Source organism: Conger conger, chromosome 8 (genome assembly GCF_963514075.1).
Source record: "Conger conger chromosome 8, fConCon1.1, whole genome shotgun sequence".
In the NCBI taxonomy this organism is placed as follows: domain Eukaryota; kingdom Metazoa; phylum Chordata; class Actinopteri; order Anguilliformes; family Congridae; genus Conger; species Conger conger.
In genome coordinates, this window is record NC_083767.1 from 23403001 (window position 1) to 23428657 (window position 25657).

The 25657-nt window shown below is 42.5% G+C and overlaps 1 protein-coding gene across 3 annotated transcripts; it reads left to right on the forward strand.

The window, feature by feature from the left end:
- On the forward strand, nucleotides 1–25657 carry pcgf1 (polycomb group ring finger 1). 3 transcript variants are annotated; one of them, XM_061253167.1, is made up of 9 exons: nucleotides 1–132; nucleotides 2244–2349; nucleotides 9705–9857; nucleotides 11137–11208; nucleotides 11376–11481; nucleotides 14185–14233; nucleotides 18246–18332; nucleotides 22116–22196; nucleotides 25449–25657. In XM_061253167.1, the coding sequence occupies exons 1-9, from the start codon at nucleotides 1–3 to the stop codon at nucleotides 25497–25499; spliced, it is 837 nt and encodes a 278-aa protein (XP_061109151.1). In that variant the 3' UTR covers nucleotides 25500–25657. The 3 variants fall into 3 exon arrangements, with proteins under 3 accessions (XP_061109151.1, XP_061109152.1, XP_061109153.1); XM_061253168.1 differs by having other exon boundaries at nucleotides 18249–18332; XM_061253169.1 differs by lacking the exon at nucleotides 1–132 and adding an exon at nucleotides 244–366.

Below are 25657 nucleotides of genomic sequence, written 5' to 3' on the forward strand. Positions count from 1 at the left end.
ATGACAACACCACTCTTATCCGGAAGTGAGCCTAAAGTGCCAAAGATGGCGGCGCAGGGACCGATGGCGATAGCTATGCGGCTGAGAAACCAACTGCAGTCCGTCTACAAGCTCGACCCGTTGAGAAATGAGGTATGTCCATGACTCTTTCTTTATTCCCACGCTCTAATATAGTCAGTCGGTGATCTAGTCTAACGTTCCTGGTATAAATAGAATCGAAAAGACGGCAGCGCATGCATGTCTGTTCGTGTCGGATGAGCCATGGACCGCGGAGTTGTACCCTGTAACTGCGCAGGCGTCAGTGGTAGAGTTTCACTGCCGAGTCGACTCTTCTCCCTCGATGGACTGCGCGAACTGCGCACTGAGGTCTTGATGTAAATTTCCAGAAAGAATTTACTATTCAATTAATGGAAGTTGAAACGTTGTAGCACATTATTGAATACAAATAATTTAGCAGACTTCACAGTTTTAACTATGTGAAAACGTGGTGCCTAACGTTGGTAGGCTACTTAAACTATCGAACGCTGGCAGTGTGAAGCAAGTGCACGGCGCTTGCGGAACCTCTTCGCTAGCTAGCAAGCTAGCAAGCTAGCGTTAATTAAACAAAAAAAGGTGGCTGACCGCACGTAGTAGTCCTGAACATCGTCACATTTACTAGTTTGTCATTGTGTATGTATCAGCAACAATATTTTACTAACATGGCAGTATTTTCAAGCTAGATTTTAATTGTAATGTAACCTAAACAAAAAAGCGAGTCTAACCTTCGCAATCAGCGCTGTCCTTCCTTTTTTCTCCGTCTTGGTTGACAGCGTAGTCGGTCACGCTGTAACATTGCTTACGTTCTCGTTGTTTTCCGCTGGCACAGATCTAAACCCCAGCGCACAATATTGGACGTGATGCGCGAAGTTAGTTGTGGCTTTCTCGAAGGGCCTTTGCCCGGTAATGTGTAACGGGATAAGTGTTGACGTTAGCTAACGTAAGGTCAATTGATCCTAGCCAGGGGAAAAAAAAATTGTTTCAAAACTTCTAGAAATGTTTGGCAGGATCTTGCCCGGTTTTATAGGCAGTTATGTTGTATACCAACGTTGACGTTACTCTAAAGCAGGCCGTATAGATTCACTCCGTAGTGTTGGTTTTAAATGGGGCAGACTGTGACTTTGGTGGGTGGTTGGCTGTAGACTTTGATACGTTCCGTTCTTGACCGTGCCCACCACATTCCAGAAAGTGAATTTTCACTTTCACTCCCACGATGCATAATTAACGGACAGTCGCTTATTTAGCAAATTTGCTATATTTTCAGGTTTATCACTAATCTGCCTCCCCTTGCAACTGTCGTTGAGCCGATTTAATTCGATTTCAATCGATTTCCTTTCACTTGAACGAAGCCTATGTTCTTTTCTTTGTCTTTGGTCCACACAAAACTGCGTTTTAAATAAGAGTGGCGAGCGAATGTTGTAAAATCAGAATTTTAAGAGTAGCAGCAAGGATAGTTACCGACTGTACCAGTGACAAGTTGGCGGGCTATAAATTATTCTTGAGAAAAGCGAGTATACGCTCAGAAATGGGTATGTGTTACCAGAATCAGGCCTCATGTATCAATGTAAAATTCACCATTGCCTTCACCTCAAAGTAAAACTAATATTTCTTCTCCTCCTCATAGGTCAGTCAGTAATTTATGTTCATTGAGCATAGTAGCCAAACGGGCAGTTGACTGTTCTTATCTGGCGGTGTGGTTTTTATTGTCACTGTCACAAGTAAATACAACTTAACGCCATGAAAAGTGAATTAAATATGTGAAACCGGAACCAATTATTTTTGCAGTGTAGCTGTAACTTTTTAACTTGTGCACCAAATAATTTAAACAAGCAGTGAACTATAAATGTGTAATAATGATATCTTCAAGGAAGTAACATTTTATGGCTACTATAAATGTGTAATAAAGATCTTCTTTCAAGGAAGTAACATATTATGGCTATCTGAAGGTGATAAAATTATGAAATTGTGTGCATTTGTTATGCAAGTAATGTAAATGTTTAAATGGCATGTTTTTTTTTGTTTTTTGTACAGAACTATTTTCCACAACTCCTTTTGTAACAGGTTTTATCATGACACGTGCAGATATATTGTTCTTTGCCCTAGGGTTTGGCAAGTTATTTTATCTATTCGAAACCATACATGTCATATTAGCAGTTGTGTGCAATCATCAAACTCATGTTTTCATATTTTTTATTGTTTTAATTCAGGAAGAAGTCAAGTTGAAAATCAAAGACCTGAATGAGCACATTGTCTGCTATCTGTGTGCAGGGTATTTCATTGATGCCACAACCATCACCGAGTGCTTGCATACATGTAAGTGTGAAATCAGCATTGTCCAGCAACAAATGTATGGAAATTGTTCTCAATTAGGCTTGATGCTGTCCACTTAAAAGTATACTCAGAAATATACTTATTTTCCAACTTACTGAGACGGGTGCGTGGGGGTTGGACCCAAAATGCACGACTCAGAAACAATAGTAATATAAAGACCCCTCAGGGCTTTATTCGGGACGAATCCCAGGAGAGTAGTCAACACAAGCAAAGTCCATACACGTAGATCCAGCCAAACAAAAAGTAAACAAACAAAAAGCACGGTGCCGAGGGAAGAGGCAAACTCGTAGTCGGTAGACGTGCAGGGAGGTCCGGTAGCAGTAGAGCTGTCAGCGAGGCAGATGAACAGACGGACGGCAGGCAGAGGCGTAGTCGTGGACGAAGCGGGAGTCGAAACCATGAAACAATCAGCGAAGCAAAAGTACAAAAACGGTAGGCGAGGACGGAGTCAAAAAACAAACGATGGTCACAAAACAGAAATCAATAAACAATGGTCGGTAACAGGCTTGGATCGTAACGTGTAATCAATAGTGGTAAATGCTCAAGAGTTGCGTGGTAAACAGAGGCAGACAATTTCGCGAAGAACAGTTGCGCGACTGGGCTATAAATGCGGGTGTAGACAGGTGTAGACAATTAGTTAGAGCGTAGCAAGGAAATGGAAAACAGGTGCGATGGATGACAAGTTTAACAAGGAGATTAGTAATCGTTAGTAATAAACCTATCCTGCCCTAGCATTAGTAAATTAGTAAATGACATGCACGAGAAACGTAAGGTAACATGAACACATGATTAGTCTTGTTAGTTTCTACCCAATCCTGATCTAGCGTTAGTCGTTTTAGTAAATAGACAAATGGAAATAATTAGGGAGTGAATGACAGAAGGAGCGAGAGAGAAAAGGCGGAACGCAAGGTTTGCGGAAAGACATGTAAAAGTGTATGCATAAACAACGACCAGTTAACGTAACAATAAACATAAATCAAAACATAATACAAAATGAAACTAAGACGATAACCATTCAACATAACAAGGTAATATAATCGTAACGAAACATAACTAGACATGACGAGAAAATAAATCGTAACAAGAAATAAACTAACCAACATGACGAACCTAGACTAACATAATACATGATAAGACACTACGTGACTAAGACAACATGAATAAACATAAAACATGGCGAGACAGACCTGAAACGTGACAGGACCCCCCCCCTTAACGACCGACTCCTGGCGGTCCTTGGAATTTATCAGGGTGGTCACGATGGAAGTCTCTGATGAGCGATTTGTCCAGAATGAGACTGGGAGCGACCCAGGAACGCTCCTCAGGGCCATAGCCCTCCCAGTCAACCAAGTATTGCACACCACGGCCCCTCTTACGAATGTTCAAAAGCTTTTTCACAGTGAATGCAGGGTGGTTATCAATGATGCGGGGGGGAGGGGGTGGGGGATCGGGGGGACAAATGGGGTGAGAGGATACAGGCTTAATACATGAGACATGGAATGTGGGGTGAATCTTAAAGGAAGCAGGGAGTGACAGTTTAACAGAGGAAAGGTTGATGATTCTGTGGATCTTAAAGGGGCCAATAAAGCGGGGTTGCAGCTTGTGGGAAGTGGCTTGGAGGGGAATGTCCTTAGTGGACAGCCAGACGGAGTCACCTGGTTTGTAGGCCGGAGCTGGAGTGCGGTGGCGATCAGCAAAACGCCGATTACGATCTGCCGTGCTTAGCAGCGCGGCCTTGGCATCCCTCCAAACCTTGGAGCACCGTTTCATGTGGATGGCGAGGGAGGGAACAGCGATCTCGGCTTCCTGGTCAGGAAACAGTGGAGGTTGGTAGCCCAAGGAGACCTCAAACCGAGATTTCCCGGTGGCGGCGCAGGGTAAGGTGTTGTGTGCGTATTCCACCCAGGTTAGCATCCTGCTCCAGCCGGCTGGATTCTTTGCCGATACGCAGCGTAGAGCGGCCCCCAGGTCCTGATTGGCCCTCTCCGTTTGGCCATTGGACTGAGGGTGGTAGCCCGAAGAGAGGCTAGCTGTGGCCCCGAGGGCCACGCAGAACGCCTTCCAAACTTGGGAGATGAATTGGGGGCCGCGGTCAGAAACGATGTCCGAGGGAAGTCCATGAATGTGGAATACTTCTCTCACCAGAACCTCTGCGGTCTCTTGGGCGGTGGGCAATCCAGCCAGGGGGATGAAGTGTGCCGCTTTGCTGAATCGGTCCACCACAGTGAGGATGGTGGTGTTACCTTCGGAAGGGGGAAGTCCGGTAACGAAGTCCACGCCGATGTGGCTCCAGGGTCGGCTGGGCACAGGCAGAGGTTGGAGTAGACCAGCCTTGGTGGTTTGGTGGGAGGCCTTGCTTCTGGCACAGGTGGTACATGCCTTGATGAAGCGCCTGGTGTCAGGGATCATGGAGCTCCACCAGAATCTCCTCTTCAGCACCGCCAAGGTGCGGGTAAAGCCGGGGTGGCAGGTAAGGAGGGATGAATGGGCCCATTGCAGCACCTGTGTCCGAGCGGCTGCGGGAACGTATAGGCGTAATCCGGGGTTGGGCCTAGGATCGGGTTCATCCCGTAGAGCCCTCTGGATCACCGACTCAATCTTCCAGGTGACGGACCCAACGGTGCAGGAGGCCGGAAGGATGTTCTCTGGAACCTCACGCTCAGGACAGGTGTTAAACTGGTGAGAAAGGGCGTCAGGCTTAACGTTCTTAGAACCCAGGCGGTAGGTGAGTGAGAAGTTGAACCTCCCGAAGAACAGTGCCCATCTGGCCTGTCAGGAGTTCAGCCTCTTGGCTGTCTGGAGGTATGCCAGGTTCTTGTGGTCGGTCCAAACGATGAACGGCTTCTCGGACCCCTCCAGCCAATGTCTCCACTCCTCCAATGCCAGTTTGACTGCTAGCAGCTCTCGGTTCCCAACGTCATAGTTCCTCTCCGCCGGGGACAGCTTCTTGGAGAAGAAGGCGCAGGGGTGTAGTCGGTTGTCAGCGGCCGCCACCTGAGAGAGCACTGCTCCCACCCCTGTGTCGGAAGCATCCGTCTCGACCACAAACTGGCGGGTGGGGTCGGGGTTTACCAGGATGGGAGCGGAAGAGAACAGTCTCTTGACCTTGGTGAAGGCCGTCTCAGCTTCGGAGCTCCACCGGAATGGCACCGCAGGGGACGTGAGTTTGGTTAGAGAAGAGACCACTTGACTATAGGATCTAATGAACCTTCGGTAGAAGTTGGCGAATCCCAAGAAGCGTTGGAGCTGTTTACGTGAGGTGGGTGTGGGCCAGTTGGTAACTGCCAGAATCTTCTTGGGATCCGCCCTGATCCGTCCCCTCTCAAGGATAAACCCCAGGAACTCAACTGTGTCGGAGTGGAAGACACACTTCTCCGCCTTGACGAATAGTCTGTTCTCCAGGAGTCTCTGTAGGACTTGCCTGACGTGGTATTCATGATCCTTGGCATTGGTGGAGTAGATTAAGATGTCATCCAGGTAGACGAACACATGGCGACCCAACAAGTCCCGAAGAACATCATTCACCAGGGCCTGGAACACAGCAGGAGCATTGGTGAGGCCGAATGGCATGACCAGGTATTCGAAGTGTCCGAGAGAGGTGTTGAAGGCGGTCTTCCATTCATCGCCCTCGCGGATACGGACCAGGTGGTAAGCGTTGCGGAGATCCAACTTGGTGAAGATGGTGGCCTCGTGAAGTGGGTGGAACGCGGAGTCCATCAGGGGCAGAGGATACTTGTTCCTCACCGTGATGTTGTTCAGCTCCCTGTAGTCGATGCACGGGCGTAGGGAGCCATCTTTCTTCTGAACGAAGAAGAATCCCGCACCGACGGGAGAGGAAGAAGGGCGAATTAGTCCGTTAGCCAGGCAGTCACGGATGTATTTCTCCATCGCCTCCCTCTCTGGTCTGGAGACGTTGTATAGGCAACTTGAGGGAAGTGACGAACCAGGGAGGAGCTCGATGGCGCAGTCGTAGGGTCGATGAGGTGGCAAAGACTGAGCTTGTGTCTTGGAGAACACTGTGCCCAGGTTATGGTAAGGAGAGGGGACCCTCTCCAGGGAGGGTTTGGGAGTCTGTGGTAGAGCTGGCACTCCCTCTGCTGGTGGTGGGGCGGAACGCAAGCAGGACAGATGGCACTTCGGATCCCATGCTTGCACTTGGTTAGAACTCCAGTTGATCGTGGGGTTGTGTTTCTGGAGCCAGGGTAATCCCAAGATGAGTTGGTCATTAGGGGACTGGATGACGCGGAACTGGATCATCTCCCGATGGTTCCCAGAAATGATCAGTTGTAAGGGAATGGTGATTTGTGTCATGCGGCAGAAGGTCCTTCCATCCAGCGACCGCGCGTTCTCAGGGTGGGGTAGAGGGAGGGTGGGGATGTTCAGTTCAGACACCAAAACTTCGTCAATGAGATTGGCGTCCGCTCCAGAATCCACCAACGCGTTAATCCGGGTCGTTCTGTCGGGCAGAATTAAGAGAGTCGTGAGCGTGGGACGATGGTTGTCTCTGTCAGACCCCTCATGTCTGTCGACAGCTCTCACCTCCACTGGTCTCCTGGTCTTGAAGGAGCACCGAGCCTGGGTGTGACCCGGCCTCCCACAGTAGAAGCACAAACCAGTGGTTCTGCGGCGTGCTCGTTCCTCGGTAGAGATCCTTGTACCGGCCCGGGACAGGTCCATGGGTTCGGATCCCTCAGACTGCTGCTCCTCCAGTCGAGGACTTGGCCCCTGCCTGGGGTAATGGTTGCCAGGAAGGATCGGTCTCTCCGACCGACGTTGTCTGGCACGGTTGTCCAGGCGGATTGTGGTGCGCACGAGCTGGTCGAACTGGGTGATGGGGTCCAGTCGCGCCAACTCGTCCTGGAGCGTCTCACTCAGGCTGGCCAGGAAGAGATTTGCCAACGCCGCATCGTAGTAGTAGCTAGTAGTAGCTAGTAGCCGCCGCGAGGGTGCGGAAGTCGATGGAGTGGTCTGCCGCGGTCTTCCGTCCTTGGCGCAGAGCAATCAGTCTCTGGGATGGCTCCTGGTCGCTGGATGCGTGTTGGAAGACCTTCCGAATCTCATCGGCAAAGACTGGGTAAAGAGGAGGGAATGAATCCCCGGACCACACCGCCGTAGCCCAGTCCAACGCCCTCCCCTTGAGTAGCCCCATCATATAGCCAATCCGACGGTCGTCGCTGTTGTAGGTCTGGGGCTGTTGCCTGAACACGAAGTCGCATTGTAGAAGGAAAGCCTTGCACCTCTCAGGTTCTCCACCAAACCTCTCCGGAGGGGGTTGTTGGGGCTCTCGGAATTGGCAGGTTCCCGTGGGGTTGAGCGCTGGGGATGTGGGTGGGTGGGAAGGCTCCTCCCGTGGTTGTGGTAGGACCGCGACGGCGAGCCTCCTCATCTCCGCACACAGTTCACGAATCTCCAGGTGAAGTTCGGAGATTCCTTGTGAATGCTGCCGGACGATGGCTCCTTGTTCCTGGAGGGCGTGGAACATGGCAGTAGAGTCAGCAGGGTCCATTTTGGCGAAATTGTTCTGAGACGGGTGCGTGGGGGTTGGACCCAAAATGCACGACTCAGAAACAATAGTAATATAAAGACCCCTCAGGGCTTTATTCGGGACGAATCCCAGGAGAGTAGTCAACACAAGCAAAGTCCATACACGTAGATCCAGCCAAACAAAAAGTAAACAAACAAAAAACACGGTGCCGAGGGAAGAGGCAAACTCGTAGTCGGTAGACGTGCAGGGAGGTCCGGTAGCAGGAGAGCTGTCAGCGAGGCAGATGAACAGACGGACGGCAGGCAGAGGCGTAGTCGTGGACGAAGCGGGAGTCGAAACCATGAAACAATCAGCGAAGCAAAAGTACAAAAAACGGTAGGCGAGGACGGAGTCAAAAAACAAACGATGGTCACAAAACAGAAATCAATAAACAATGGTCGGTAACAGGCTTGGATCGTAACGTGTAATCAATAGTGGTAAATGCTCAAGAGTTGCGTGGTAAACAGAGGCAGACAATTTAGCGAAGAACAGTTGTGCGACTGGGCTATAAATGCGGGTGTAGACAGGTGTAGACAATTAGTTAGAGCGTAGCAAGGAAATGGAAAACAGGTGCGATGGATGACAAGTTTAACAAGGAGATTAGTAATCGTTAGTAATAAACCTATCCTGCCCTAGCATTAGTAAATTAGTAAATGACATGCACGAGAAACGTAAGGTAACATGAACACATGATTAGTCTTGTTAGTTTCTACCCAATCCTGATCTAGCGTTAGTCGTTTTAGTAAATAGACAAAGGGAAATAATTAGGGAGTGAATGACAGAAGGAGCGAGAGAGAAAAGGCAGAATGCAAGGTTTGCGGAAAGACATGTAAAAGTGTATGCATAAACAACGACCAGTTAACGTAACAATAAACATAAATCAAAACATAATACAAAACGAAACTAAGACGACCATTCAACATAACAAGGTAATATAATCGTAACGAAACATAACTAGACATGACGAGAAAATAAATCGTAACAAGAAATAAACTAACCAACATGACGAACCTAGACTAACATAATACATGATAAGACACTACGTGACTAAGACAACATGAATAAACATAAAACATGGCGAGACAGACCTGAAACGTGACACTTACCCTGACTTAGAGGCAATGTTCAATTTCATTTTCATTTTTGTGTGTTCGGTTCAGTTTTCATGTTGGCATAACGTGTTGGTTTAGCATAAATATTTGAAGCCTTTAGGAGTCAGTAACCTACCTCCTTCAAGGTGAAGAAATACACCTTACAGCAACTACGTAGCTGTCTTATTTACACAAGGTATTGTGTATTTGAAATGCATGTACAGGAAAATGATTATAAAAACGAGAGACGTTGTTTTCAGAGTTAGACGGTTGGAACTATAACCACTGAACACACGTATCCTTCCGTCTTCCACTGGTTGAGCATGGTGAAGAAGGTAGTAGCTCTACCTTCAGAAGGTGTGCTGATCACTGCGCTCAACCAGCAGAAGAAGAAAGAATACATGTGTGTTTAGTGTTATAGTTCCAACTAGTAGGCTACTGACTTCTATAGGCTTCAAGTCTTTATGCTAAGCTAACACGTTATGCTAACATGGAAACCGAACCAGTGAATCCAAACAAAATTAAAATGAAAGTCTGGGTAAGTTGGGGAAAAAAGGTGTATTTCCCAAAATGTTCCTTTAAACTGGTGGAGACTGGTAATGAGTCTAGATTGACCAAATGGGCTGTTGCCTTCATTAAATTGTGTGAACTTCTAGAGTCTTCTAATATATCCAAATAATATTGCCAGTGACATAATTCCTGTTTTTTATCTCCTTCTGCAGTCTGCAAGAGTTGTATTGTGAAATACCTCCAGACAAGCAAATACTGCCCAATGTGCAACATCAAAATCCATGAAACACAACCCCTGTTAAATCTGAAGCTGGATAGAGTAATGCAGGACATTGTGTATAAATTAGTCCCAGGATTGCAGGAGAGTAAGTACAGCAGTACTCTGTTTTTTTTTTTCTTTCCTTTTTTATAACTCGTTGTGCCAGCACATGCAGCACTAGTGCCAATACCCAGCACCCTAGGTAAGTCTAGGTTGACTGTAAAGTTAGGCAACTTTACTTGTAATTCAGAGTTAGCAGGTACTAATTCAGATGACTTATTCACTGGCTTGTTGTTAGCAGTGGATGTTATGTTTGCTGGTAAGCCAGTTTGTGTTTCAGACACAAATTTTGCTAGTTTGATAGCAATGGTAATCTTCAGAGCAGACAAGTGCGATAGTGGCATGGGTGGGAAGTGATTGGGGGTTACTGAGGAGGGAAATCAAGCTTTTGTACCATGAAACTCATTTCCTGCATTCTGGGGAATTCAAAAACCCCACAAAAAAGCCTTCAGATAATAATGGTGAAGAAACATAAAGTCATATTAGGCCTTTAAAATGTAAAAAAAAAAAAAACTAAAACTACGTGATGAAATATTACTCAATATGTCAAGGGTCCAGGCTGGGCTTGATGGCGTAATGATACACAAAAATCTTCTGGTTCAGTAGGCATATGTACCTGCATTTTGCCATCACAGTTTGGTCCATTTTCAATACAGCAGAAAAACTTGAAAAATATAAAGGTGCTTTTCATTCATTCTGAAAATGTAAGCAGTGGCTAACTGGCCATAATTTATTGCTGAACAAAATTCGCCACATTGACACCCATGTCATCAGGATGAACTTTGGAGTTTTGGATTTATGTTCCTCAGTCATTATGAATTTAACAGCACATGCATTAAAGTAAGACTATAAAGTTTAGTACTGAAGGATAGAGACATTTTTTGACAAAATCTTGACAAAGTAGTAGACAGAATCTCTCCCCTGATTGCAAATAGGTTGAGCGGCAACATTATGGAGGCGACAGTTTATTTTTGTTTGAGGGTTTTTACATCCATATTGGGTGAGCCATGTAGGAATCCCAGCCCTTTTCTTTTTTTTCTCCCCCCAACTGTTTGTTTGCTGGAGTACAGACTGAAAATGACCAAAAAATTCCTTTCACTGTCCAAATACTTAGAGACTGCACTGTATCTTGCATCAGTGTCATACTGTTCAGGCTTAGCCAGTTCAGTATAGGCTTAGGTTACGGTCTTTTTCACTGATTTGTGCAGTATAGGCTTTGGTCTAGACAAGCTAATCTTTAATCAACTATTAGTGGCACACGCACTTTACATTACAGATAATTTATGCAGTCTGTACTTGTTTTAATGCTTTCCCTTTCAAACCAGGTGAGGACAAGAGAATTAAAGAATTCTACCAGTCACGTGGCCTAGAACGAATCATCCAAACCTCTGGGGATGGTATGTAGATTTAACCTTTCTGAGACAATTGATCCAAATACTATTAGAAGGATGAGCTATGTGACCGCTTTGAGCCATTCACGATGAAATTGTGATGGATGACGGGGGTTAATATTTGTGTGTGTGTGTGTGTGTGTGTGTGTGTGTGTGTGTTTTCTTTCTTTCAGATGCAGTACCAGATGCAGCAGGCCTGCCATATACCAGCTTTGATCACTCGAAAGCGCACTTCTACAGATATGACGAACAGGTCTCGCTCTGTCTGGAGAGACAAAGGTAACTTCACTTCTAGCACCTTCTTCCGCACTCTTGAGATGACATGAAAAATGTTCTTGTGTTAAGCTTTTTCTGTGAATTCCTGTTCCGTAAGGAAAAGAAGAAAATCTTGTGCACTTTTTATTTTTATTTATTTTTATTTGTATTTCTCAGCTTAATGAACGTTTTAAAATCCTTATCGCAACCTTCATTGTTGATTCAGGAGAGTGCAGACATATACATTATCTCTTCCGAAGCATGTGATGTTGCCACTTCTTATGATGTTGCCGCTTCTTACCCCGCTCAGATACCAGTCTGATTTAATACGGAATCATCATGGGGCTCATCTATGCACTGGAACAGTATGAACCACCCCATAACCCTGGTTTAATTAACTCTAAATATTTTTTTCTGAATATCAGGAATGTTTTCTACCTGTGGGTCAGTGCAGTGAGGTTTATTATGAATATTCTTTCTTAATTGTCTTAAGCTGAACATTACTGTATTGTACTGTATTTGTTGATCCCTTCACTGTTGGAAGGCTATTACAAAGTAATCATAAACAGTACTTGCTCGTATGACAAATCACAATTGGGGACAGTACATTGCTATACCAGTAGTCGGTGTCCAACTAATAACATTGCTGCTGAGAAGATGCAATTTAAAAGACTTTTTAGCCACATGGATTAAATCACATATTGTGTATTGAGTACAGTTACAACTTTGTTTCTGAAAGTAGTTGTATTGCTAACTAAAAGCAATGTGATTTAGATATTAGTTAATACGCTTCAGTAAAATTGCAGTTGGATTACTTTTATGCTAATCAGAAAAGCACATTTACAGAAAGCTACAACCTTTACATCACTGTGAAACACCTTTTTTGGTTATTGGCCACAAAGATCTGTCTCTGCAATGTTTTCAATAATATTCAAAAAGGAGATATTCCTCTTGTATTCATTTGATCTTTTATGATTGATAAAAAAGTACAGATCGACATCAATTTTAACAAGTAAACTACAAACCACACTTTGTATCAGATTGGCTTGGAAACTGTTATATTGTTATTTTCTTAACAAGAGCCCAACTAGTAGATATAATTGGACAGCAAAAGTGGATTAACTTTCAAGAAGTAACAGACAGGTGGTTCTTACTGAGAACGCCAACAGCCAGCCAATGTTTGCAAGTTCCCATCCTTTGGCGTGAGTAATAGGGAATAGAGAGCAGACCTGGGTCTACGCTTTACTGAGCTTGTCTGGAACCCATGAAATACTCTCAGAAAGTGCAAACATTGCCTTCTGGTCCTCTTGGTTGGCTCAATTGCACCAGGCAAGGTCAGTCGAGCACAGTATTTGAATCCAAGACAATTACGTATTTGACCCAGGTCTGATATATAAGCTGCCTTTTTGCTCACAAGCCAAGAGCCTCTACTACTGCCTGTAGACATTAGCATTAAAAAATAACTGTGCTTATCCACTCATGAAAGCAGTTACACAAATAATCAATGGCCTGGTGTGTGTTTTTACATGATTCCATGACAGCGCCTGATTGAATCCACCCCCGAACCCCAGCACCGTCCTCAGTGATTACTTTCGGCAAACGGCAAGCGGCGCTCGCAAATCAATAGCCGCAGAGAAAACAAGCGCCCGCTCGGCTATCGACTTTCCCGCCACTGCACAACAACGCAAGCCCATCTCTCAATCCTGCTAGCGCCAGGCGTTTGCACTCCCGTGAGATCAATGACGTTTAGAAACACAATCGACAAAGCCAAAAGCAAACACGGTGTTTGTAATTGGTCATCCGTTTGCCCCATCAGTGAGAATGGCGAGTGCTCCACAGTAAAGCAGCTGTCCTGCATTGGGTTTTTTTAAATGTTAAAGGCTGTTTATCGAACTTGGGCTCAAGTGTCGTTTCAATGCCGTTATTCTATAGAAGCAGTCTAGACTGCACTACTTTCAGAGTTTATTCATGCACTGTTTTTAATGGGCAGGATTTGGGTCACATGACCCATCTTACTGTTCTTCGCTACATCAGACTAGCCAAGCGATTAACTACTTGATTGGTCAGATTGGACATCCCACTTAGATGCCCGTTAACAATTTGCCTTTTGTCCTGATTATTTTTGTATTTGTTTTCTTTTACTGAAGTTAAATTTGTAATTGCAATACTACTCCCACCTCTCTGAACCGTTCCCCTGTCAATGTCTGATAATAAAATGAATAAATTCTGATAAAATAAATAGATTTGTTTCTTGTACAGACAGATGTCAGTCGCCTCTCAACTCACTGACATGTGTGTCGTTCAGTTAAAGGAAAGCAAAACGGCTAGGATTTAAATTGGGATCGATCAACTGACACCCCTAATCCAGTGAGCAATTCCACCGAGTGCAAAGTGTAATGGTATACCTCGCCAGCACTGTTCCTGCTTAACTGGAGAAATGCCAGCCAAGCCACAAACCCATGTTCAGTATATGTAACCCTATCATGATTATTCGAAGACCACTTTCAATACACTCCCTTGATTCTGTCTAACCACTGAATGGGGCAATTGGGCAGAAATAATGTTGTCCTTGTGGCTTGTGTAAGCGACCACCTGCTGTTGGTTGCGCTGGGCTGATCTGTTCCGCTGTTTAGTGCCAGTGAACGTGCTACCACAGTCTCATTTTCATGAGCCTCTGGGTGGCGGCGGCTGTAAGGCACTTACATTGTGTCTTAACTGTTGTTTCAGTGGTTCATCTTCATTGGCTGGGAAAGACAAGAACAAGCTGGCGCTACAGGTAAGGCCTTTCTTTTTAGGCCATTTTTCTGTCTGTTCAGACCTATGGTAATAGACCTGGCCCTGTGGTCGCAGTTTTGGCCCTGTTAATTGCTGACAGTGACTGGGAGCCAGCAGTGGCTTTGCCCGGTCTAGCATAGGCTTAGCTGTTTTTTTTTTATTTTTTAAATGCGTTCTCTGTACTGGTCTTTATGTGTTTGAATGTTTGCATGTTCAAGCAGGTATGTTTGTATGGCTGTGTGAGCATATGCATGCATGGTTGAACACAGTGGGGTTTCATAAAGTGCAAGAGTGTTGATGCTGTCCTGTGTGACTGCGTCTTCTTCTAAAATTGTGTTTTGAAGTGATGCATACAAATGCGAGCAGGAAGCGGCTCACATGATTTGAACACATGATAATGTGAAGGTGGGATTCTGCATTTTTGCCTATTTTTGGGTAAACAAATAATTTAGTCTGCAGCGTTGTTTGTCACATGAGGTAATCTACGGTAAGAACTTGGTGAGGACTAGAGGGTTTGTCATCATTATCATTATTATTATTATTATTATTATTATTAAAATAATTAGTTATTTAGCTCATGCTTTTATCCAAAGTGACTTCAATTTCATTATACTAAGCATGGAGCAATGCAGGGTTAAGTTCCTTGCTCATGGCCATGGTTACACCGGGGCTTAAACCACCAACCTTACATGCCCCGGTACCTTAGCCACTTGGCTACAGGCTGCGCCCTGTTACTATGCTGTAATGTATGGAAAACCATAGGTTTGAAAGAGGGTGTACTTTCTTTTTCACATCACTGTACTCAGGAAGGCTGTAAGATGGTTGTGGGACAGCAACAGTCTTGCAGAAAACAGTCCATGAACAAGCATGGTTTATAGAAGTCCCATTAATAATGCAAAACTTTGAGTGCAATCTTTCCCTGGTTCTTAAATCTTTTATGCACTCTTAAATATTTCAGCACTTTCTGGTAGGGTTGCAGAAGAGGATGATAGTCTCCCCAAAAAAATTCTGTATTTTCAATGTCGGATTAAACTGTAATGTGTTGCAATCGAAATCACAATGATCGTTTTATTAGTTGTAATTTATCTTAGTTCTGGTTTCAGAAAGTGTCCTACGTTATGCAGTCTGCAATCTACCCATAATTAGTTCATTAAAATGTATGTGAACAGTGTCATTCTGTTATCAGATGCATAAACTATGCTTACTTGATTTAATTTCATTCAGTAAATAATTAATTATTTGTGACCATTTCCCTTCACTGTTTCTGAAATCATGGTGTTATCATAATGTCTGTAAGCAGAGGTCTTTTTTTTTCTTTTTATTGTCATAAAGGCTACATTTATGACCATACATTAAAACCAGCAATATTCTTGATACTGCGAAAGCTCCTTGGTAAAGGAATATACGGTTGACGTATAAGGGGAGCCTGCGGTACAGAAGGTGGCTTTGATATCTACTTCTGCATGGCTACCTGATAATTGAAAGCGTGTCACTCTGCAAGGCCCAATCATCTTCCCTTATCTCCTCAGGTCATTAGTTACCTAACACCCTGAACACAGGGGACCATTTAAAGCTAATTATCGATCCAAGTAGGCAATTAAGGTCCATGACGTTACACGCCCCAGCAAATCGACTTAACAGATTTGGGGGGTGTGGAGTCACTGACCCCCGCAGCGTCTTGCCCGCCCCTGTGCTTCCCTTGCCCTCCTCCGTCATCGGATCAACTACACGTCCCCCTCGGATCCATAACGGTCTCCAACCGGAACCCGCCGGACAGATCTCTGCACGCGTCATTACTCCCGCAAGCACAGCCCAGCACGTCTAGCAAACGGTGATCACACAGTTTAACCCTGGGGCAAGGGAACACGATGACATCTTTGGCCATTTTTCTTCTAGCCAGATTCGGGTAGTTGAAATTGAGGAACAATTGGGAAAAACAATCGCCATTTTGTTGTCCAGGGTACTCAGCCCTGGTCCCAGAGACGTCATTTGTGTTCTGGCTTTCGGTCCAACTATAATTGCAGTTCCTGAACTACAAAGAGTTGGAAATTGCTTTTAATTTGACACATTTAATACCTATTGAGGGATGATTTATCAGCTGATCTGGATGTAAAATCTGTTTCAGTTCAAAATGATGGCTCTCACGTTTTCATTAACCTGAAAGAAGAGACTGACTTAACCTTCATTTTATGATTGGGGTCTATTTGACCCCATTCTCTGTTTGACATCTATTAAAAACCAATTAACCATTTTTTTATCTTGACTTTATAATTGCACTTTTCTAATTATACCGTAAACCTGACATATACATAATGGTATGTTTTCAAAGTCTTGTACAGACTTTGCATATATAGGTGTTGTGTGGGGTTAGCTTTACCCTCCTGTAGCTGTGTACGTATACATTTGATGGTCTTATTCTCACCATATTACACCTGTAATTGAACCCAGTGTTCCAAAACTTCAGCGTATTCAATGATACAGTGTGAGAGTAGGACAGAGAAAAGAGCCCTTTCACCAGCTGGTCTGTATAGACTTGGTGTCTGTGGGTGAGCGCCAAGGAAGCTCCTATAAGTGTGATTTGGAAGGTGGAGGTGGTTTATTTTACCCTAATCTCGTGTCATATGACTTAGGAATTGAATTTGAAACATCCCAGACTTGCTTTTTAGCCCTGTCCCAAAACTTTATTTTTAAAGGCACAATGGAGTTTTTCCTGGAGAATAATCGGAAACTTCCCTTACCTATAGGTTCGTTCGATGTTCGTTTATAATCTGAAACATAAAATTGAAGTATTGGAAAAAGATGCCCCTCGAGGGAAAAAGATGTAAGGCCTGATGAGCTCATGTTAAATCAGTGACCCCCTGAAAAGTAGATTTGTACATGCTAGCTACAGTACTGTGCAAATGTTTTTGGCAGGTGTAAAGCAATGCTGGAAAATAAGAATGCTTACAAAAATAGAAATGTTAATAGTTTATTTTTATCAATTAACCAAATGCATTAGCTGATGGCACTGCTGGACATCTTCCAATTGCGATGGGTAGTAAGCATGATGTGTCTCATCTGCTGCACTAAGTTTCCTTGGCCAACCACTGCGTTTACGGTCCTCAATGTTGCCCGTTTCTTTGCGCTTCTTCAACAGAGCTTGGACAGCACTGCCTTGAAATTTCTATCTGGAAGAGACCTTGCTGATGCAGTATAACTTCCTTGTGTCTTGTTGCTGTGTTCAGTCTTGCCATGGTGTATGACTTCTGACATTAAACTGTCTCCAGCAACCTCACCTTGGAATCAGAGTTTGGCTGTTCCCAGTTTTAACCCTCCTGCACAGCTGTTTCTGTTTCAGTTAATGATTGTGTTTCAACCTACGTATTAAATTGATGATCATTAGCTCCTGTTTCATATAATTGGTTAATCACACACCTGAATATATGCCAACAAAATCCCTGACTTTGTGCAAGTGTACCTAGAAGAATTGATGCTGGTTTGAAGGCAAAGGCTGGTCTCACCAAATATTGATTTGATTTCGATTTTTCTTCTGTTCACTCACTTTGCATTTTGTTAATTGATAAAAATAACATCTATTTTTGAAAGCATTCTTACTTTACAGCATTTTTTCACACCTGCCTAAAACCTTTGCACAGTACTGTATGTGCAAAGCTATGTCCAACCATACACTCTTTCGCCATTTTATCCACCCTGGTGCATCTTTATCCTCCCTGATTGTGTGTATGGGGAACAGGCAAGCAGTGGCTCTGACCGCAAAGACCGAGCCAGCCAGCAGGGCTTCCAACATCTATTTCCCAAGACCACCCGGCCATGTCCCATCACCTCGCAACGCCCTGCATGTTAAAAAGCCACTTAATCACACGGCACGGTGATGCATACTCGTCCCACGATCAAGCAGCTTGTCTGTCCTCGCCTGTGTACGCTCTGGCCCATACATGTTGGCTTGACACAACGGTGATGTTGTGGTAACATTGCAGTAAAGTTGCTCCCCACCCCTCTCTCTCCCTCTGCAGCAGAAGTTTGTCCGGTGCTCGGCGAGGGCGGAGGTGCGACACCTGAGGCGAGTTCTGTGTCACCGGTTGAGCGTGGAGAAGAGCCAGGTCAGTATGAAATGCACAGGAAAAGCAACCACACACACACAACACACACCAAGAGTTCACCTCACTCAAACATTTTCACCAGAAGTATAGGTACAGGTGAAGTTAGTAAAATGAAACCTTCAGTCAACCCATGACCTGCACTGTTTACAAATAAAATTATATAGAAATTATATTATATTATATATAATTATATATAAATTAACTATATAAGAGGACCTGAGCATGGTACGTGCCACCTTTTTGACAGTGGGAATATGGGTCAGTGATGCTGGATGACAATTTCAGTCTGGCTGGATAACAGATTTTTTGTACTTAAAATGCATAGTTGAGAACCCAACAGTGTGGAGTCATACTAGAAAGCATTTTCAGATTAGATAACTTCTCAGAATTTTCTCAGCACAAGTTTTGTGCAAGAGAGTTGAACCCAATATACAGCGATTGCAAGTTCCATAAAATACAAAGCTGAGCGCTACATGCTTGTTGAGATCTCACCATTAATATTTACAGGTTATTGGGTGATAATGAAAGCAAAAGAAGAAATATTTTGAAAATTCATCTGTTATCCCATATGACAGTTGTGACTGATAAAAAAAAAAAAAAAATTCATTTGTTCAAGATAAAATTATAGAAATAACTAAATATCATTCTAAATAACTCAATTCTATCTACAGTTTGAATGTTAAAAAAAAGGCTTTATTCGCATTTAACCCTTATATGTCAGTGATCCAATGATCTCAAATCCTCTACCACTCTTAGCCTTAATGGGAAAATGCTCCCAATGTACCTTCAGACTTGAAGGTGAAAGGCACCCAAAATCAACTGTTGAACGCTTGGGGAAGAATATGAATGAACATTCAATGTGGGTGCCACTTGCAACTGGCCAGCAGCCCCGCAGCGGCAATGCAAGATCGGTGCTTGTGTAACCCTGAGAAGGGACGGTTTCAGTCGACCAGGATCAATTGGTTAATCAGATTTTATTCACATAGGATTTGTCACAATGCGCTTCACAGTTGACCTAAAGGATGATTATTCTTGATTGTGTTGCTCACGCCCACGTCTGTGTGAGCCCAGCTTGCCATGTGATAAGAAGTGGCACCTGACATTGGCTGCATCCAAAACCGAAGTCAGCTGACTTAATGCCTCGTTGCCTTGGTGCCTAATTAGTCATCTGTCCTTCAAAGGCGACTTCGGAGGTGCCTCCGCAGCATGCGGATGAGACGCACTTTGAAGGCGAAACACATCAGAGTGAAAGTAACGTGATGCTTAATTACAAGCAATTTAGCTGGCTAAATTTTAAGTAATTACAATTTTGTTTAAGAAGTATAAATAAAACTAAATATTGAGCTGTGTGCACTTTTACAGTTCTTTGCGAACTCCACCACTGTTTTGAGTTGCCATTCATTTAACGGAAGTAAGAAGCATAAAGTTAATTGCAAAGGATTATGGGATATCCATCCCAGCAAAGGATGCCTTCAAGATCGGTCAAATGTGGACGGCACCCAATGCCTCCCTGCCTTTATAATACCACCTAAGAAGGCAGCAGTTTTTGGACGTAGCCATTGTGTGATCTGCAGCACAGCACTTATCACTGGTGTTACCTACTTCCCTCTGAATATTGGTATAGGGAAGTAAGGCGGAAGTCCCGCTGAATGGCATTTCTGGTATACTGTGAAGTGCTACGCTAGCGGAATTCATCATAGACGACCACAACAACAACTTCATATAAGCAAATTAACCATTACATCGTTCTACAAACACAAAATTACAAGGCTCCAGATGATCTGCAAATTATCGCTATGCAGCTTTTCATTTCTTTTAAAAAATGTTCGTAGTTACGAGCATACGGTCAGATTTGTGTATGAAATGTAGCAACAAAGATGAGGTTAATTATCCTGGGATGGCCAGTCGCACGGGATGTACCAACACTTCGGTTTTTTTCCCCCTAATTGTGCTTTACAGTGCAGTTGCAGATTGCCATCATATTCAGCATATAGCTTTAAACCATGAAAAACATACTTTGAATTCTGACTTCAAGGTTACATAGAGCAGTGAAAGCTAAATATCAGCAAACTATGTAATAGGGAGCAGTATACCGGAAGTCATTCCCCATACATTCCCCATACTTTCCTAATAGGGTTGGGAGCCAGGAACTGGATCAAATTCCAAGCGGGTAACCAATAAAATAAAATAAAATAAAAATTCAGCTCATCTTATCAGTTCCTAAAGGTGCACTTTCACTCATGCATGTTCGTATAAATGGCCTTGATTAGGTGATTGCAAACTATGGCTGTCACTTTGACCTGAAATTGCACTTGGAATATGTACATTTTAAATGCACATTACCTTGAATATTCTTGAACTTTTGTATATATTTTTTACAATAATTTCAGCGTCAAAAATGTCCACTTAGCAAACACTAGTAATAAGCATGGTTTCCCAATTTAACAAGATGGAAGTACATGTATAGACTGTAGGCTACTGATTAAGCTTCGTCTCTTGGTTAACCAACAAAGTCTTTTTTTGTCTACTAAATTATCTACCCAATCCTAGTGACTATTTTGGGCATGTGAAACACGCATGAGTTTGTGGTAGAAGGAATTAAAACTGCAGGGTTTTTAAAACAGCAATTAATGTAATATGATTGGAAGTTTGAATGTAAATGTAACAGCCCTATTGCAAACATACCTGCCACCAATGCAGTAACAGCGTGTCAATTTCTTTAACTACAAACATTTTAAACCACATTTCCATAGGCTGAAAGGTGGACCGTGGTAAACGGTCAAAAGTGTGGCTTCATTTTGTGAGGGGAAAATTACGACCAGGCAAAATGCTGAGGAGAAAAGAGTGAGAATGAGGAGGAGCAAATATATGATAAAAATAGCAGAAATTATATTTGATATAGTCTTAATGATCTGTGGGTTTCAGGGATTTAGAAAAAATCTTATAGTAATACACCCACTGAGCACTTCATTAGGAACACCTGTACATCAACTTACTCATGCGATTATCTAATCAGCCAATCTTGTTGCAGCAGTGCAATGCATAAAATCATGCAGATATGGGTCAGGATTTTCAGTTCATGTTCACTTCAACCATCAGAATGGGGGGGGGGGGGATGTGATCTAAGTGACTTTGACCGTGGAGTGATTGTTGGTGCCAGACAGGGTGGTTTGTGTATCTCAGAAATTGGGATTCTCAGAATCTTCTGGGATTTTCACATACAACAGTCTCTAGAGTTTGCAGAGAATGGTGAGAAAAACAAGAAAACATCCAATGAACAGCAGTTCTGCAGGTAGAAACGCAATGTTAATGAGAGGGGTCAGAGGAGAAGGCCGAGACTGGTCGAAGCTGACAGAATGGTGACAGTAACACAAATAACCACGCAATACAACACTGGTATGCAGAACAGCATCTCTAAACACACAATGTGTCAAACCTCATTAAGTTGATAGGCTACGGCAGCAGAAGACCAATAAGTCTAAAAAATAAGTAATAAATACCTAATAAAGTGCTCCGAGTGTAGACCGTGTGAATGTAAATCATAATCTGCTGACAGGGGGATTTGTTAATTCAAGTGGATATGCTTTTTACATGTCAGCATTCAACAGCTCCATTATATCTTCTGGCATTACAGTGCTGATTCATACATAATTATAACTCAATGAAAGTTTAGGATTAGTAAGTGTGACAGTGTACTGCAAGCACTAAAGAGGTGCAGCTAATGGGGCTTACCGGTGGCATTTGCCTCGTCTTCACTGTATGGCCTTTTTTGTTCTACTGCAGGTCCAGATGTTCTTCAACAACGAGTCTCTGCCCGATCATATGACCATGAAACAACTGTGGCTCTCCCACTGGTTTGGCAAGGTACCATGCTCTCGAACCCTGAGCCAGAAATTCACGGCGCATTCCTGTCTAATGTGCAGGGTGGGATAAGGCCGATGTTTAGAGACAAAATTAAGCACATAGTTCTTTGTTTCACGCATTGCATTATGGGCTCTGTTGACCCCTTAAGTCTCACCAACTGGGCTGGGGCAGTGTGGGGTTTTTTTGGCATTCTTTCTTTTTTTCACAGTGCAATATTCAATCGCTATGGTAACAGGATATACCTTTTGAAAGCTTTAGAACTCCCTCTGAGTAAGCTATTTTAAGATGCCATTGTTTTAGTGACAACAGCACCTTATTTTGTAATATGTGTGTGGCAAAACAAGCATGGGGGGACCTCGCCTTCTCTGCACTTTGAAAATCCACATTCTACAAGAAATACGGTAATGTCAGGGTCATTTTCACAGCAAGGGTCCAGCGAACCAAATACGTAATAGTTTCTCATTTTGAAAATGTGCTAACTCAGAGAAATGTTGACAGAATGTCCATTGTTTACTTTCTCTGGAGGACTTATCATTGTTGTCCATTTCGTAGTTGCATTGTTCTGCAAATGTACAATGCTATTATCTGCAGTTTTTATAGGCACTCAGGAACACTGTGAGCTGACAAATGAGCTTCTCTGACCAGTAACCGTAATGCATTTGCTAAGTATAGCCGTTCTCCCCGTCTATGCGCAGTCAACTACAGTATAGGTTCTGTCAGCAAAGAGTCAACTAAGTGAACTGAAAAGCATTTTAGCTAATGACATTACGTTTGTAGTTTGTTAGGCTTGCATAAAACTAGACAGCATTTTTTCACCTGCACAACAAAATTGTAGCATTTGCAATAGGCAAACAGAGTCTATTGCTCTTTGGCAAAAACAGTTCTTGAGATTTTATGCCAGAAATGATTGACGTTTTACAACAAAAACAATTTGCGATGCCTAAGTTTAATAGAGGACTTCCAAGGAATCGCTCTTCTGAGTGAATATTTCTCTATTCAGTGAAAACACCTTTGACTCCACAATTAAAGACATTTTCAGTCACTTGACCCCATTTTACATAGGGTGAGCATCTAAAAACATTCAAAAAATATTTTATTATTATTCAGTATGCTTATAAATAAGGCCTGCTTTTGAATAATAAATAGCATGTGAAATTGTGGAATGTGTTTGACTTGTTGATGGGGGTTGGGTATTTGACAAAAACTTCAATCAATGGAGCTCAATGAATATATTAGTACACAAGATGTTATTATTTTCATTATTTAATTTATTTTTTAAATTATGTTCTCGGCCTGTTTCTGTCTGAGGAGAGTGCAAGAAGAGGGAGATTGGGACAGAGAGGTAGGGGGAGAGTGATAGGTGGGTGGAAGTACAAACACTTTTTCTGGATAAAAAGTGTTGTATAGTTTAGTAAGCAAAATACAGCATTTTACTCCTTATTAGACCCATAATATAATTTAGTTTCCATGAGTCATTTTGGAGTCTCTAAATGTCCTTTTTGGAAAACTTCCTAGACATAGCTTAGAAAAATCATGGCAGAATGCTCATTTTTGCGGATATTGTTATCAAATTTAGAAGGGGATTTATCCAGTGTTGTGACTGTGACTGTTTCTAATCGCAACAGCCACAATAATCTGTATCCATTCAAAAACAGAAATGTTTTTAATGAGAATAAAAGCTTCCTCTTTCACTGTGTTTAGGCATCTGTAACTTTGTTTTGGTTATATTTAGAGTAATTATCTTGTAAAACAAACCTCAAAGGGTTACCTTTCAGAAGAGACCAGGATTATGCCTGTAGTCAAAAGGGTTCAAGAATAGTGACCATTTTATGTTGGGCATGTCATTTTCAAGCTTGTGTCAAGAAAAGGGGTGATACTTAAGGGGTTAAACAAATGTCTCATATTTTCCTGCACATGTTCGTAAATCTCTGTCATATAATACCACACACCTCAGAATTTGCATTAACCCTTTATGATGTAAGATCGCAATTATATGATTTGAATGTTATCTAAACATTCTAATGCTGATGTAACAATCATTATCGTGAAATTAAAGCAATGGAGTTCTAGAACACTGACTTTGGTTTTTTTTGTTTTGTTTATTCAATCTAAAAAGGTTTAAATTAACATATTGATCACCACTGTACATATTACTACCTGCCTGTAGAATAAATTAATAGACCTTAAAATTCACTGAATAAACACAAAAGGGAGTGATACATTTTTCAGAAGGGGACAAATAATAACACTAATAGAATATAATCACATATGTAGTTGTTAAGAATAGTTTGTTTGACAGCAGTGCAACCAACACCACCCTGACCAGTAAGAAAATCCTCAAGCTGTTATGGCACCTCTGACCTCTGGTGTCATCAACATCTTCAAGAATCTTTTAATTCAAGGAAATGCACATAACACTGTCCATTCCAGAGCAGCCAGCTCATTTTGCTTGGAACTCGACCTTAAAAATTTTAATCAAGCAACTATGCTTATCTTTTCAGTTATTTTGTTCATTTTAACAAAACCCATGATGTTTGCAAGTACTGTGGGAAAAAAATCCTTCTTATTAAATGAATTGCTTAATGTTAATCATCACGTGGCCTGTACTTGTGAAATTCTAAAGGAGATCAAAACAGACCTATGGATCATTTCAATGCAGGAATGCAGGGATCCCCAGTCTTACCGGAACAGGGCACAAACCCTTCTCTGATGAGATTTGGGACCCCTGCAGTAATGTCTTGTGCTGAAATAAAAAGTTCCAAGCTGTCTAACACTGGAATGTTACAATACAAAAAATATACATACTGTTCTGTGCAAAAGTCTTAGGCATGCTAGATTTCTTTTTACATATAAATGTTGTCTAATGTTTAATGTTTTCTGCATCAGTGTCAGTAGAAAAGGGCAAATCTTTAATTTTCCAAAAAACTGAATGTTACAGTGAACTTTTTGTATATCATTAAATAAAGTAACATATTAAGTAATTGACCACTTTTTAGATAATAACTTGATCAAGGCTGTTTGGGACTATCTGCATAGCGAGAAGTGAAGAGACAGCAAAAGTCAGTGCAGTTTTGAAGACGAAGGGTGGTCACAACAAATATCAATTTGATTGAGTTTAACTATTAGCCCCTCTTTATAGAAATGTTTTCTGTATTTATAAACTTTTGCACAGTACTGTACATGTTAAAGTTACCTTTTCTGAGAATCTTGTTGAATGTTCTGCAGTCTCAGTAATTTTATTATGTTTTTTAGGTGCAGCCTTTGGTTCTTCACTACACAATCAAAGACAAGAGAACAAGATAGGACCGGTTCCCGTTTTTAAAGGGTGTTTTTCTGATGTACATATTTTGTATTTTATATATTCTATTTTAATGATATTTCTGTACATATAAATATACTTAGTTTATTCTTTGTTCTACTTTCGTTAAATAAATAAAAATAAATTTTGTGATAAGTGACAA

Bases quoted from the DNA above. Each gene is read 5' to 3' on its own strand.
- pcgf1 (XM_061253167.1), top strand. From the start codon at position 1: ATGACAACACCACTCTTATCCGGAAGTGAGCCTAAAGTGCCAAAGATG. The intron at 2,350-9,704 runs GTAAGTGTGAAA...CTCCTTCTGCAG, and splicing joins CACCGAGTGCTTGCATACAT to TCTGCAAGAGTTGTATTGTG. The intron at 22,197-25,448 runs GTACCATGCTCT...TATGTTTTTTAG, and splicing joins TCTCCCACTGGTTTGGCAAG to GTGCAGCCTTTGGTTCTTCA.